Consider the following 12,712-nt stretch of genomic DNA (forward strand, 5'->3'; position numbering starts at 1 on the left):
GGGAGTTCCTCTTTCTTTCCATATAGCTACTCTGTCATATGTTTGCCAACAACTTTTTCCATTCCTATTCACTGAGTTGTGAAATAGTCATTGGAAATGTAGTCTGTCAGACCCATACCTAATCCCAAACATTCCCTATTTTCCTGGGCTCTTGAGGTTCTATCAAAGTTAAGTCAGTTGTGGCATTTTAAGTTAGCAAATGTGCTTTTCTGGAAAATCACTACATAGCAAGAAGTTAAATTGTACAAAAAAACTAAACATAACTGAGCCGTGAATGAATACACAATAGTTTGTTAGAGTACAAACATCTCTTGCAGGTTTGTTGGCTGCATGACCAAATGTATCACAGAAGTCATGTCATGGTTACATTTGCATTGAACATTTGTACATTTGCACCATTGTAATTGACTGTACTTTCTTCCGATGTAAAGGTTTGATATCCTGGACTCTTCAAAATGTACAGATTGCAGGCCAGCATTTGTTTAATTGTAGTAACATTTTCCTAGAGGTGCATTATGTGAGTCATAACAAGGTGTTTCTGCAACAACTGACTGGTATATTAACAACAGCGCTGTTGGTCAATGCTTGTCTAAAAGCAAACTTGTGCAGAAAATGGTCTCCTATTTTGACTGTCCCTCAGTTTGTCTGCATGCCTAACTGCCTGAATTTTTGTAACTTTGACCTCTTTTATATTGGTATCTGCCTTTGTCAATTACAGTTTGATGTACATCTATCAATATTCCTACTGATTTTGCACTCTCCACTTGCCTCTGAATAGTCACATGCTTGGTCTATTGAAATCTGACAGCTGTTTCATGTTCATTAGGGCACACAACAATGTTTTGCAACAGAAAACAAATGAGATATGATCTCTCTGTTTTGAGACATTTTCTTCTGTTTTGACCTACTGAACATGACTGATTTATTATACATTTCTTTGCTTCCTGAATATAAAAAAAACAACAGCTGTTGTTCATTGAATTCCACAACAAAAAAAGAAAGGCAAGATCCTCTGGCTAAATGAAGTGTCCCTATTGTAGGGCCAGTATTTCCGGTCAATCCCAAAGTGATGGTATTAGAGGTCAGACACACCAATAGCGTTTGCTGGCCGAGAGTACCTTGCACCTCTGAACATAATTTGCGAACCGAGTGCGCACCAATTTTACATGGAGAATCGTGTGAAAAGTGTCGTCATTCAAATCGGAAGACGAAAGCTAAATCCACATTCAGTGTGATGTGTGCAAGCCTTTCAATAGCAGTTAGGTCACCAGCCCCCTCCCCCACTTCTCTGCCAGTTGCCAATCATGTGACACTCCATACGGGGGCAGTGTGGAAGTGCACATGGCACCCGTGCTGACAACAACATGTATCCTGCAGGAGCGGAGGGGGCTAAGAAACAGCACCCTGAGCTGACTGACACGGAGGAGAAGAAGTCCCAGATCAGTGCTGACAGTGGCCTTAGTGTCACCTCTGGATCCCAGGTCTGTTCTTTTCCAAAGCCAGCTCTTGTAACTAAGTGAAGAATGCACACGTTGAATCTGACACTTGTTTCACGCCGGTTGTCCCCCAACTCTGGTGCTTGTCTGCTGGACATTTTCCTGTCAAACTGTAACGAGTACTTTTGGGTGTCAGGGAAAATGTATGGAGTAAAAAGTACATTATTTTCTTTAGGAATGTAGTAAAGTAAAAGTTGCGATAAATAGTAAAGTACAGATACCCCCAAAAAACAACTTAAGTAGTACTTTACACCACTGTCTGCTCACCTCTCTTTCTCGGTCTTGCTTTGCAGAAGAGTGACACAGAGTCTGTGACCGGCACTGAAGCGCCAGTCCTTACCAGAAGCACCAGCCAGGACTCAGAGGCCAGCACAGTGGTAGGGCGCGGCCAACACAGAGAAACAATCTCAATCCAATCCTTAGCCCTTCTCAACCTTACCTCAGTGTGACTCATCACAAGGCCCGCTTATCCCAAAGCGCAATTTTTATCTTTAGTCTTACAAGGTTTACACTCAAGGTTCTACAGACTCATTTAAGCTCAAGCCATACATCCCCAGTAACACTTATCCCAAACCAGGTTGCTTCCCAATCTTACTAAATTCCGAGCTTGATTAATTTCTAGTCTTTGCTAACTTTAGTCCTACTCATCTCTTGTCTTGCTTTGTCTCAGCCTGGCACAATGGCTGTTGTCAAAACCGTACGTGTCATACTAATCTACCTCTTCCCCAGTGTTTCTTAGCCTTAGTGTAACTCAGTGATCCTCAAAAAAAACCTGTAGTACTGCAGCTCTCCAAGAGCAGGATTGAGGAGTACTGATCTAACTCTTGTCTCTTTTAGCCTTAGTCAGTGTGAGTTCTCTGTGTCTCAGTATGCCTGATATTCACTCGTCTCCTGACACTTTGACCCCTGACCTCTCCAGATAAGTAACAGCTCAGGAGAGACGCTGGGAGCTGACAGTGACTTGAGTAGCACCGCTGGGGAGGGCTTGGGTGGCAGGCAAGCCCCCCATCTCAACCTCTCCAGGGGAACACTGTCCGACAGCGAGGTTGAGACCAACCCGGCTACCAGCTCAGTGTTTGTGAGTGGAAAGTCCTTCCTGGCTGATCACACACTTGATTCACCAGTTAATATTAGTGCAACAGTTTTTTTTGGGGGGTGGTGTGTTTGATAAGTGCAAATGCATTCGCTGCGGAACATCAAGTCTGCCTGTGGATGCCAATCTTGTAAATGCAGGAAAATCTTGAAAGTCTTTGGCAAGATGAATTTATCCCATGATTTATGTTTTGTGGTGTTTTCCCAGGGTAAGACCCAAAAGATGAAGCCTGGTGTGAAGGAGGCGAAGGCTAAACTTGTGCCTGTCGTGGCTAAGGGGCCTCCCACCCAGCCCTTGGAAGACATCAGTATGAGGATTTACCTATGTGATGGCCTGCTGGGTACGTTCCAGATGACTGATGTTTTAGAAAGGCTGTGGTTTAACATCTATTCCAGTCTCCCTCTGTTCAACTTTGTGGTAAAAAGTTACAGTAAATATCTAGTAGCCTCAGTGAGGTGTTGCATGCACAAAGTAAACAATATCAGGTCAATTTCCGCAACATCGAAGAACGTTGAAGCGCGAGGCTAAACGTCTCTGCTGGCTTGCATCATGCTCATCTCACATCTGCGGTGCTGCTCGTGGTAATGTCATCTTGCTGAGTGAATCCTTCCTATAAGGCAAAACATACATACATACATACATACATACATACATATAGTGGGGCAAAAAAGTATTTCGTCAGCCACCAATTGTGCAAGTTCTCCCACTTAAAAAGATGAGAGAGGCCTGTAATATTCATCATAGGTACACTTCAACTATGACAGACAAAATGAGAAGAAAAAAAATCCAGAAAATCACATTGTAGGATTTTTATGAATTTATTTGCAAATTATGGTGGAAAATAAGTATTTGGTCAATAACAAAAGTTTATCTCAATACTTTGTTATATACCCTTTTTGGCAATGACAGAGGTGAAATGTTTTCTGTCAGTCTTCACAAGGTTTTCACACACTGTTGCTGTTATTTTGGCCCATTCCTCCATACAGATCTCCTCTAGAGCATTGATGTTTTGGGGCTGTTGCTGGGCAACACAGACTTTCAACTCCCTCCAAAGATTTTCTATGGGGTTGAGATCTGGAGACTGGCTAGGCCACTCCAGGACCTTGAAATGCTTCTTACGAAGCCACTCCTTCGTTGCCCGGGCGGTGTGTTTGGGATCATTGTCATGCTGAAAGACCCAGCCACGTTTCATCTTCAATGCCCTTGCTGATGGAAGAAGGTTTTCACTCAAAATCTCACGATACATGGCCCCATTCATTCTTTCCTTTACACGGATCAGTCGTCCTGGTCCCTTTGCAGAAAAACAGCCCCAAAGCATGATGTTTCCACCCTCATGCTTCACAGTAGGTATGGTGTTCTTTGGATGCAACTCAGCATTCTTTGTCCTCCAAACACGACGAGTTGAGTTTTTACCAAGAAGTTCTATTTTGGTTTCATCTGACCATATGACATTCTCCCAATCTTCTTCTGGATCATCCAAATGCTCTCTAGCAAACTTCAGACGGGTCTGGACATGTGTCCCCCTGCTTAAGCCAGTACGTCTGGCACTGCAGGATTTGAGTCCCTGGCGGCGTAGTGTGTTACTGATGGTAGGCTTTGTTACTTTGGTCCCAGCTCTCTGCAGGTCATTCACTAGGTCCCCCCGTGTGGTTCTGGGATTTTTGCTCACTGCACTTGTGGCTACTTTGAAGAATCTCAAATGTAAAATATATTTTGATTTGTTTAACACTATTGGTTACTACATGATTCCATATGTGTTATTTCATAGTTTTCATGTCTTATCCTACAATATAGAAAATAGTAAAAATAAAGAAAAACCCTTGAATGAGTAGGTGTGTCCAAACCTTTGAGTGGTACTGCATATCAATCTGATACGTCTAACTCTTTCTCACTATTTGACTAACACTGCATGAACTGTACTATAAAGTGTGAAGGTAGGTCTGGAGTGAATGAGTATATTTGGGTATATTTATTTGTGCTTCCACCCCTTCCTCCCTCTCTCTCTCTCTCTCTCTCTCTCTCTCTCTCTCTCTCTTCGCTTGGTTTGTCATTAACCCACTCAGCTCTGAGCTTAACCCTCTTTGCTCTGCTGCTCCTCTTCCTCCCTACTGCGTGTCCCGGGAACACCTTGCAGGGCGCGACAAGAGCTCCATGTGGGACCAGCTGGAGGATGCTGCCATGGAAACGTTCTCTCTGAGTAGGACTGACCTCTTTCACCTTTTGACCTTCTATGTTTGTGCTTGGATGAAATGCCCACCTGGGCTTTGATGTGCTGCTTTGATCTTTACCGCCACTGGGTTTCCCATCACACTGAGTGGTTGGTGTTGTAAACAATGTAGCAGGGCTCCTATGGACAAGTAAACAAGAGACAATGTCTCTTGGTTGACAAAACATTTTCAACAATCACATGGTCTGGTGTGTGTGTTCGTATGGGTGTGTGTTCGTTTGTGTGGGTGTTTATGTGTGTGCAGTTATGTAAGGTTCTGTGGGATCATGTGTATGTTAATGCACGTCTACTGGTGAGTGTGGGGCGACATGTACAGTAGTTGTCAGTGTGAAGGTGATTTTGACCTGTGGATGATTTTGTAGACTAGTTTTGTGTTTTTTTGTGTGCCCTTGTGATTGTGGTCAAGATGTGTTTTTGTGTAAGTGTGTGTCCTTTTGGCTACAGATAAGCAGTGAGTGTTGTATTTATGTAGGTAAGGAGCGCTCTACACTGTGGGACCAGGTCCAGTTCTGGGAGGATGCTTACTTGGATGCTGTCATGTTGGAGAGGGAGGGGATGGGTATGGACCAGGGACCTCAAGAGATGATTGACAGGTACAGGTTGCCTATTAGAGTGGATCTGTATTTTTGAAATGACAGCCATCCTTGTATAGCTGTGTTTCCTGTTTAGAGGCTGATGGTTACCACTGTTTACACAGATACCTGTCACTCGGGGACCACGACCGTAAGCGCCTGGAGGACGATGAGGACAGGCTGCTAGCTACTCTACTGCACAATATGATCGCCTACATGCTAATGGTTAAGGTGGGTCTATCACACACAATGTTTCACTCAGTAACCCCCGTATGTCAACTGCAGCAACTACGAATGTTCAGATAAGTAGTCATCGCATATCTTCCGACGTCTCTTGCTAAGTTTGTCTGTACGTCCTTCTCTGTCTGGCCAGGTGAACAAGAATGACATCAGGAAGAAGGTGAGGCGTCTGATGGGGAAGTCCCACATCGGCCTTAGCCACAGCCAGGAGATCAACGAGTGTCTGGACAAACTGGCTAATTTGGTAAGAAAGAACCAATGATTCTCTCTCTTCAATAAAATAAGAGCCACTAAGGCAGTCAACTGTTCTACCAAGTGGCATAAAGATTCAACGTTTTATGTGGTCCTTCGAGCCAGATCCTTTTATGCAACACATGTTTTTAGTGTGTGTGAGAATATCAGTGTTGCTGATATTTGTTTAACCCTCTAGAGTCTAAGCCCTGTCTAAGCCGGGGATGAAACATTTGATTTGGCCATTATTGCTTTTAGCCCATAGAAAAGCGTTGAATAACAGATTCAATACATGGAACAACAAATTCCCCCCAAAGGAAATTCTGTCCTATATCTGAAAGATATAAGAAAGATCAGGAAAGTATTATTTTTTATTTATATTTTGCATGTATTTAACCCCTTATTCAAGGCAATTAACAATCTCCATATATACTTCCATTGATTTAAAAAGAAACTGATACCGGGGACCTTCAGATGAGTCTTGAGGCCTTGTGGGCATCCTAGAGCAAAACAACCAACATGAACATGTTTGTGAGAGACTCGCCTTTCCACAGAGAGGGGTCATATTACTGTGTATCCCAAACTGTTTGGAGGCTACAGACAGAAGTTGGCAGAAGGGGATGTATCAACTTCGTAGAGCAAAACAGAGAACACCATCGGGTTCATGAGTCATAATAGTTTTATAGGCCAAACCATTCAGATGCTACAGACGTTTTTCTGAGAAGACTGATTTTCTGGATATCTCATGGTCCGACAAAAACACCGCTCTTCTAATTCTGCCACCTTTCACCACAGATGTGGAAGGGCGATCTCGGCGGATGCGGTGGATTGAGACGCAGCCCATGCAAAAAAGAAAACAACATATCTCTAGCTTAAACAGATTAACATAATAAATAAACCCCATCAAAATTAATTTGATTTCCACGGGGCTGCAGAAATTGTAGGAGAAGGGTAAAAAGTCTTGTTCACTCACATTTCAGAATGGTCGCGAGCTGTCCATCAGACCTAGCGGAAGCCGTCACATCAAGAAGCAGACCTTCGTGGTGCATGCTGGGACTGATACCACGGGGGACATCTTCTTCATGGAGGTATGAGAAAGACACTTTCAGCATTCACTTTCCTGGCCCTTCCTTGTACATGCAGTTGGCCTTGTTCATGTTTTTTTTGTTTTTTTGTGCCCGCAGAGATGGCCCGACGAGTATCTGAATAGATCGAATTTACAAATCATCGTCAAGAACTGTCTCAACTCTGCAATTTGTAGTTTCAGTAGATCTAGCGTTTAGCTCTACAGTGGATATCAAATAATTGCATCCTTTGCCTCTGTCCATCTCCCCCATTCAGGTGTGTGATGACTGTATAGTCCTGCGCAGCAACATCGGCACAGTGTATGAGCGCTGGTGGTACGAAAAGCTCATCAACATGACCTACTGCCCCAAGACCAAGGTCCTGTGTCTGTGGAGACGCAATGGCCAGGAGACCCAACTCAACAAGTTCTACACCAAGAAGGTGAGCCCCTACCGTTAGCGCTTCGAGTACTGAAATGCAACTAGCAATTATGAACACCTTTGATATCCGTGTTAGTGGAACCTGTGATTAAGGTGACTGTAAATTGTGACTTTCGTGTCAGTCTTTGTACAGCCATTTTTTGTATTCCATAATCTGAAATTCAAATGTTTTGTTGTCTAGTGTCGTGAATTGTATTACTGTGTGAAGGACAGCATGGAAAGAGCTGCTGCCCGACAGCAGAGCATTAAACCAGGTATGTGGGTGTGCACGTTGGCTGGAGTCTCTTTCTTTGAGGCACCACCAATGTATTCTTGCCCTGCGTTTTGAAAATGGATGGCCCTATGGCAGTGGTATTCAAAGTCTAGGTCGGGACCTAGCGGAATTACAGTGGGGTCACCAAAATATATTTAAAAGAAATGAAGAGTACAGATTAATGTATGAGACAATATACAAATGTTTTTGAGAAAGATCATTTGAAAAATGAATTATTGAGTAAATGTATTTATTGGTTTCTTTTCATTTCGATAAGAGAGATGAAAATGTCATGAAATAAAGGTTATTTGTTCGTGTAAAAATGGAAATGTGCCGATTTTTACGGTTGTCATTACATTTGGCCAAAAAAATGAAGATGAAGAAGTTTGTATACCGCTACACTAGGGGCTAATAACAGTTAGTAATAGTTCATTAGTCTATGGAAAAGTAGAACTTTGGGATGTAGGAATAACTCTGAGTGAAGGTGAGCTCTACCCTACTGCTTTATCGTCCAATAAATTCTATAACCATTTGAGTCAATCAGCTCAGTAGGCCAAGTAAAGACTTTTCTGTCTGTCATCACTAACACTTTTCAAAAGAGATGTACAGCGGAATGGATAGGGGAGGGATCCTTTGGTTTAAGCGATCTGCCCCTCTCTCCATAGGTCCAGAGCTGGGTGGAGAGTTCCCTGTGCAGGACATGAAGACTGGCGAGGGAGGACTGCTGCAAGTCACCCTGGAAGGCATCAACCTCAAATTCATGCACAGCCAGGTAGGAGGCCTGTATTACCACATACACACGCACACGCAAAACCATTTAACCTCCTTCCAACCACCGCAATTCTTCTCCTCGTTTTCTGTTTTCTTTCTCTCTCTCACACACACACAGTGGCTCACTTCCTCTAAGGTCACTTTAAAAAAAAGAGAATAGAAGGCATTTATCTTTGACATTGATACATTTTTATAGCCTACTGAATTGAGTGAAAAAGCAGAGTTACCAGTCACTGTTTTGATCAGGACCTTAGAGGAATAACTCATTTTTGTGCTTTGTCTTTCTATGATTTAAAATATGTTATGATTTATTTGTGCAGTCACTAAGATGTATGTTTCAAGATGAAAACACATATCCACTTAAACATTTCTGTTAAAGGCCTACCGAGTGGCGCAGCGGTCTAAGGCATTGCATCGCAGTGCTAGAGGCGTCACTACAGATCCGGGTTCAATCCCGGGCTGTGTCGCAGCCGGCTGCGACCGGGAGAACCATGAGACGGCGCACAATTGGCCCAGTGTCGTCCAGGTTAGGGGAGAGTTTGGACTTCAGGTCCCCAGCTGTACACTGTTTCCCCCGGCTGACTTCCGGGTTAAGCGAGCAGTGTGTCAAGAAGCAGTGCGGCTTGGCAGGTCGTGTTTCGGTGGACGCGTGGCTCTCGCCTCTCACGAGTCCGTATGGGAGTTGCAGCAATGGGACAAGACTGTAACTACCAATTGGATATCATGAAATTGGGAAGAAAAAAGGGGTACTTTTTTATTTATATATATATATATAATCATAATTGGACATTTAAAAATATATATATATATATATTAATACAAAAATATTCTGTTCATGCTTAGCATTCTTAGTTGTGGTGCCCAAACCTTGTCGTTTGTGAGGGAAGGCGAGTGTTCTGTTTGTGTAAGAGCGATTTGTGCATCAGAGGTAAGACAGATGACCTTGTGCAAAGACTTTTCATTAATAATTGCCATTTTATTTTACCGTTCTTTTAAAGTTTTGTCCCCTTGACCTGCATATTAAAGTTAGATGAAAAATACCTCAAGTATTCACAACTTTTTGGGGTTGGGGCAATTCTATTTCCTGAATCAACTTGAGGAAGAATATAATTGACCTCAGTCCACAAGTAGATATTTTTGGACCCAAAGGAAATGCTTGGATCTGAAATAACAATTATACAATTGCTCCGCCAATGATTGAGGGTCATAGGAGTGGCACTCATTTTAATATAACCATAGTGAAGAAACACACTGGACATATCACACTGTAGGATTGGGGCAAAAACGCATTGAATCAACACATGGGAATGCCTACTCATAAAGTAATACTCTATTGTAGTAGAATAGAAAACAATGTTTTTGACCACTACATTCTTAATGAAAGGTCCTAGCTCTTTGAACTGCCTTCTTGATTTCTTTAGATCACACAGTGCACCTAACTGAAAGGAATTAAGGCTAGACATCGCAGTGGCCAATCGAGAGTGTATTTGATTGTGCCTTCTTTTTGAAGCAACACCTAACAGGTTAGAACACGTTGCTATGGTTGAAGAACAGTTACATCATCATCATATCGAATTGAACAAGGGTACAACAGTCATAATGTTGTAATACCCTTTCCCTACTACAGACACTTAACCTAATTGACCTTTTAGGAACAACACATACGTGCTGCTTGGAAAATTCAAACCACCTCTTTTTTTCCCAGCGTCAGCTCTGCAGGAGCTCATGCACCAGTAGTAGATGTCATATTCATAGACATCATTCATGCAATCATTATTTTTATTTTTTTTACAAACACTTAACTGTCTTGTTTTAAAGAACCTTTTCATATAATAGTTCATGCCCAACCCATTACGTTTTGCCAGTGCAGGCCCACCCAAGCTTCCAGTGACAGACGGGTCACCGTAGGGTTAAATACGCAGGCATGTTACAGAGGGGTGAGGTTGTTATAGGTGACAGCCTGTTTTGTTGGGGAGACGATGTGGCTGACTGCCCTCTTGTACCTGTACTACTGAGCTGTTGGTGCCAGCCCTCGTTGCTGGAGGAGGGGGCATGGAGGGCATTGGGTGCGGGAATGGGTTCCCAGCCGTCAAAACTGGTCATTTTCTGGGTTAGGCCCAGGAACGAACCCAAAAAAAGTCCAGCTGTTTAAAGTATAGACTAGACCAACTTTCAGTAGTTATTTTCCCACCTTTCCTAGTTTAGCACTTCATCATTCCAGTAGAATTTTCTGTGACAGGTATATTAGCATTGATAGCTGTTAATACGTCAAGTCCCGTCCATTAGGTTGATAGTGCAGCGCCCTCTTTGAGCGTCGTCCAGTGTTTGTGCTCTTCTGTCCGATAATAATCCAAACCGTTTCTCTTCCATGCTCTCTCCCCCTGCAAGGAGCGGAAGGTACACAACCTCTGCCGTGTTTGCTTGTTAGCGGATATGACTTTTGGGGGGGGGGGGGTTCTTTTTCCCCTCAATTTCTTTAGCTGTGTGTGGTCAACTTTATTTTATGTGTCCTCATCTCTGTTTTCATATGGAATTTCCATGTATGTTAAGCATTACATGGGCCACAGTGCATTTGCATCAGTAGGGAAATGGAAATGAATTAGCAGTCGCCATTGCTTCACTGTTGACAACAAATGGCCACAATAGCTTTGCTGATGCACACTTTATCTAAGGCACTATAGTGTGAACAAATGACCATATTATAGTTTCATTCAGCCAGTAATCATTAATAGCACTCACTTCATCATAGACCTTCCCACAATGCATTTCTACTCACCTATCCCCAGCCCATGTAAGCATTCAAACATGGAAACTTCTGTTCTGTGCTGTCCTATTTCATTTTGGTAGCGTTTTAAAAGCTTGCATATACCATCTTTTGTATTTCTTTCCCTTTTAGTATTGACTAGATGATAATTTAACGTTGTTCATTTTCTCTCTGAAATGTTTCATTTCAGCATGTTGTCATTGAGTTACTAATGTTCTGTCTTGTTGTTTTTTTTTGTTTTTTTTGTTTTAGGTTTTCATAGAGCTGAATCACATTAAAAAGTGCAATACTGTGAAGGGAGTCTTTGTCCTGGAGGAATTTGGTAATTACCACATCTATTGATTCTAGGTCTGTACTCGACACGGCAGTAACTCAGCTTCACGACAGACGAAAACGCTGACGCACAGAGTTAGCAACTGTAACGACTCGAGGTTCAGTGGATTCACACCAGCTCTTGCTTACCTCAGGGCAAATATAGTCAGTGCTAGAGTTAGCTAGTTTCATTTGGCAATTTGAGAAGTCCAGCCCTCACAAATATGAATGTGTGCTTATTTTCATATTTATTGCTGACTATAAAACAAGACAAAACAGCCCTATTTGTGAGGTTTGTCTTTATTTGCTGTGTTTTTAGTTTTTAACCATGAGGTCTTAGGAGTCAGGCCTGCTGTGTTAAGATGGAAGACTTGATGCACCGCTTGTTTCTGCATCAGATTTTTGTAAGGATCAAATGTTGGAAGTTAGAGCTTTAGGGTAGGAAATGGTTTTAGGGTTCACTCGACCAAGTAAGATGCTATGTGCATGAGAGGGAAATTCATCAAAGCCCAGAGCAGAGGGAAGCGGAGCCACAGATCGTATTTGAACTGTTTTAAACGCTCATTAAGAATAAAGGACACATACGTTAATGATGTTCTCAGTTGAAGCTGAATTATCTCGCTCGATCTTCAGGATAGAAGGATGCTAACTTGTTGGATATGGCCACATTTGGGTTGCATTGAATAGGCACACAAAAAAAAAAATTCAGAAAGAAAAGGAAATTGTACTTTCTTAGGCACGTTCAGGTAGGATCTCAGCCATTTTCAAAATGTTTTCTCTCAATGGTGCCTACTAAATGTGACTGGGGATTCCTTTCCTGAGACCAGGGCTAGTATTTAGATATTTAGAGCATTTCCTTCCAGATGTGTACAGTAGATGGTTTATCGTGTCTTTTTTACACTGCCATATTTGAAACCGACAACCAGTGACCAATGAGATTGTTAGGAGAGGCCTAGATCTGTGAGGTTATAGCCCCCATTAATATCAGCGCTGGACTGGGTTACTGCCGTGTCTCTGTGCTGCTTTTGTAATACGTCACCCTCATCCTTGCCGCTATGAAAACCTTCATTCTCCAGCAGGTAAAGTGCTGTCACCTTTCTCTTCTCCTTTCCTCTCTTAAGAGCATTCCTCCTCTCCGCTCCCGCCTTCTCTCATGCCCCTCCTTCTTTATGCAGAATCCCCTTCGTTCCTTTCTTGTAAACTTTGGCTGGGTTTCTGCCTGTCCTGACAGTTTATTAAACTGAAACT

General features: G+C 42.6%; 1 protein-coding gene across 12 annotated transcripts in view; it reads left to right on the forward strand.

Annotated features, from left to right (window-relative positions):
- Nucleotides 1-12,712, forward strand: part of LOC115113474 (MAP kinase-activating death domain protein-like) — an 82,197-nt gene that overhangs the window by 60,116 nt on the left and 9,369 nt on the right. For 8 of the 12 annotated variants that reach the window (XR_010461718.1, XM_065012974.1, XM_065012979.1 and 5 more), the window contains 13 exons: nt 1,378-1,481; nt 1,790-1,873; nt 2,416-2,574; nt 2,797-2,929; nt 4,724-4,786; nt 5,289-5,409; nt 5,514-5,619; nt 5,762-5,872; nt 6,840-6,947; nt 7,201-7,365; nt 7,546-7,618; nt 8,283-8,389; nt 11,405-11,474. Coding sequence is in view for 11 of the 12 variants with exons in the window: in XM_065012974.1 (XP_064869046.1) it covers nt 1,378-1,481; nt 1,790-1,873; nt 2,416-2,574; nt 2,797-2,929; nt 4,724-4,786; nt 5,289-5,409; nt 5,514-5,619; nt 5,762-5,872; nt 6,840-6,947; nt 7,201-7,365; nt 7,546-7,618; nt 8,283-8,389; nt 11,405-11,474 (1,404 nt within the window). In the remaining variant the exon portion in view is untranslated. The remainder of the gene's footprint in view (nt 1-1,377; nt 1,482-1,789; nt 1,874-2,415; nt 2,575-2,796; nt 2,930-4,723; nt 4,787-5,288; nt 5,410-5,513; nt 5,620-5,761; nt 5,873-6,839; nt 6,948-7,200; nt 7,366-7,545; nt 7,619-8,282; nt 8,390-11,404; nt 11,475-12,712) is intronic. The other 4 variants (XM_065012976.1, XM_065012982.1, XM_065012981.1 and 1 more) reach the window with 3 other exon arrangements.

This window comes from Oncorhynchus nerka, linkage group LG28, assembly GCF_034236695.1.
Source record: "Oncorhynchus nerka isolate Pitt River linkage group LG28, Oner_Uvic_2.0, whole genome shotgun sequence".
NCBI classification, from domain to species: domain Eukaryota; kingdom Metazoa; phylum Chordata; class Actinopteri; order Salmoniformes; family Salmonidae; genus Oncorhynchus; species Oncorhynchus nerka.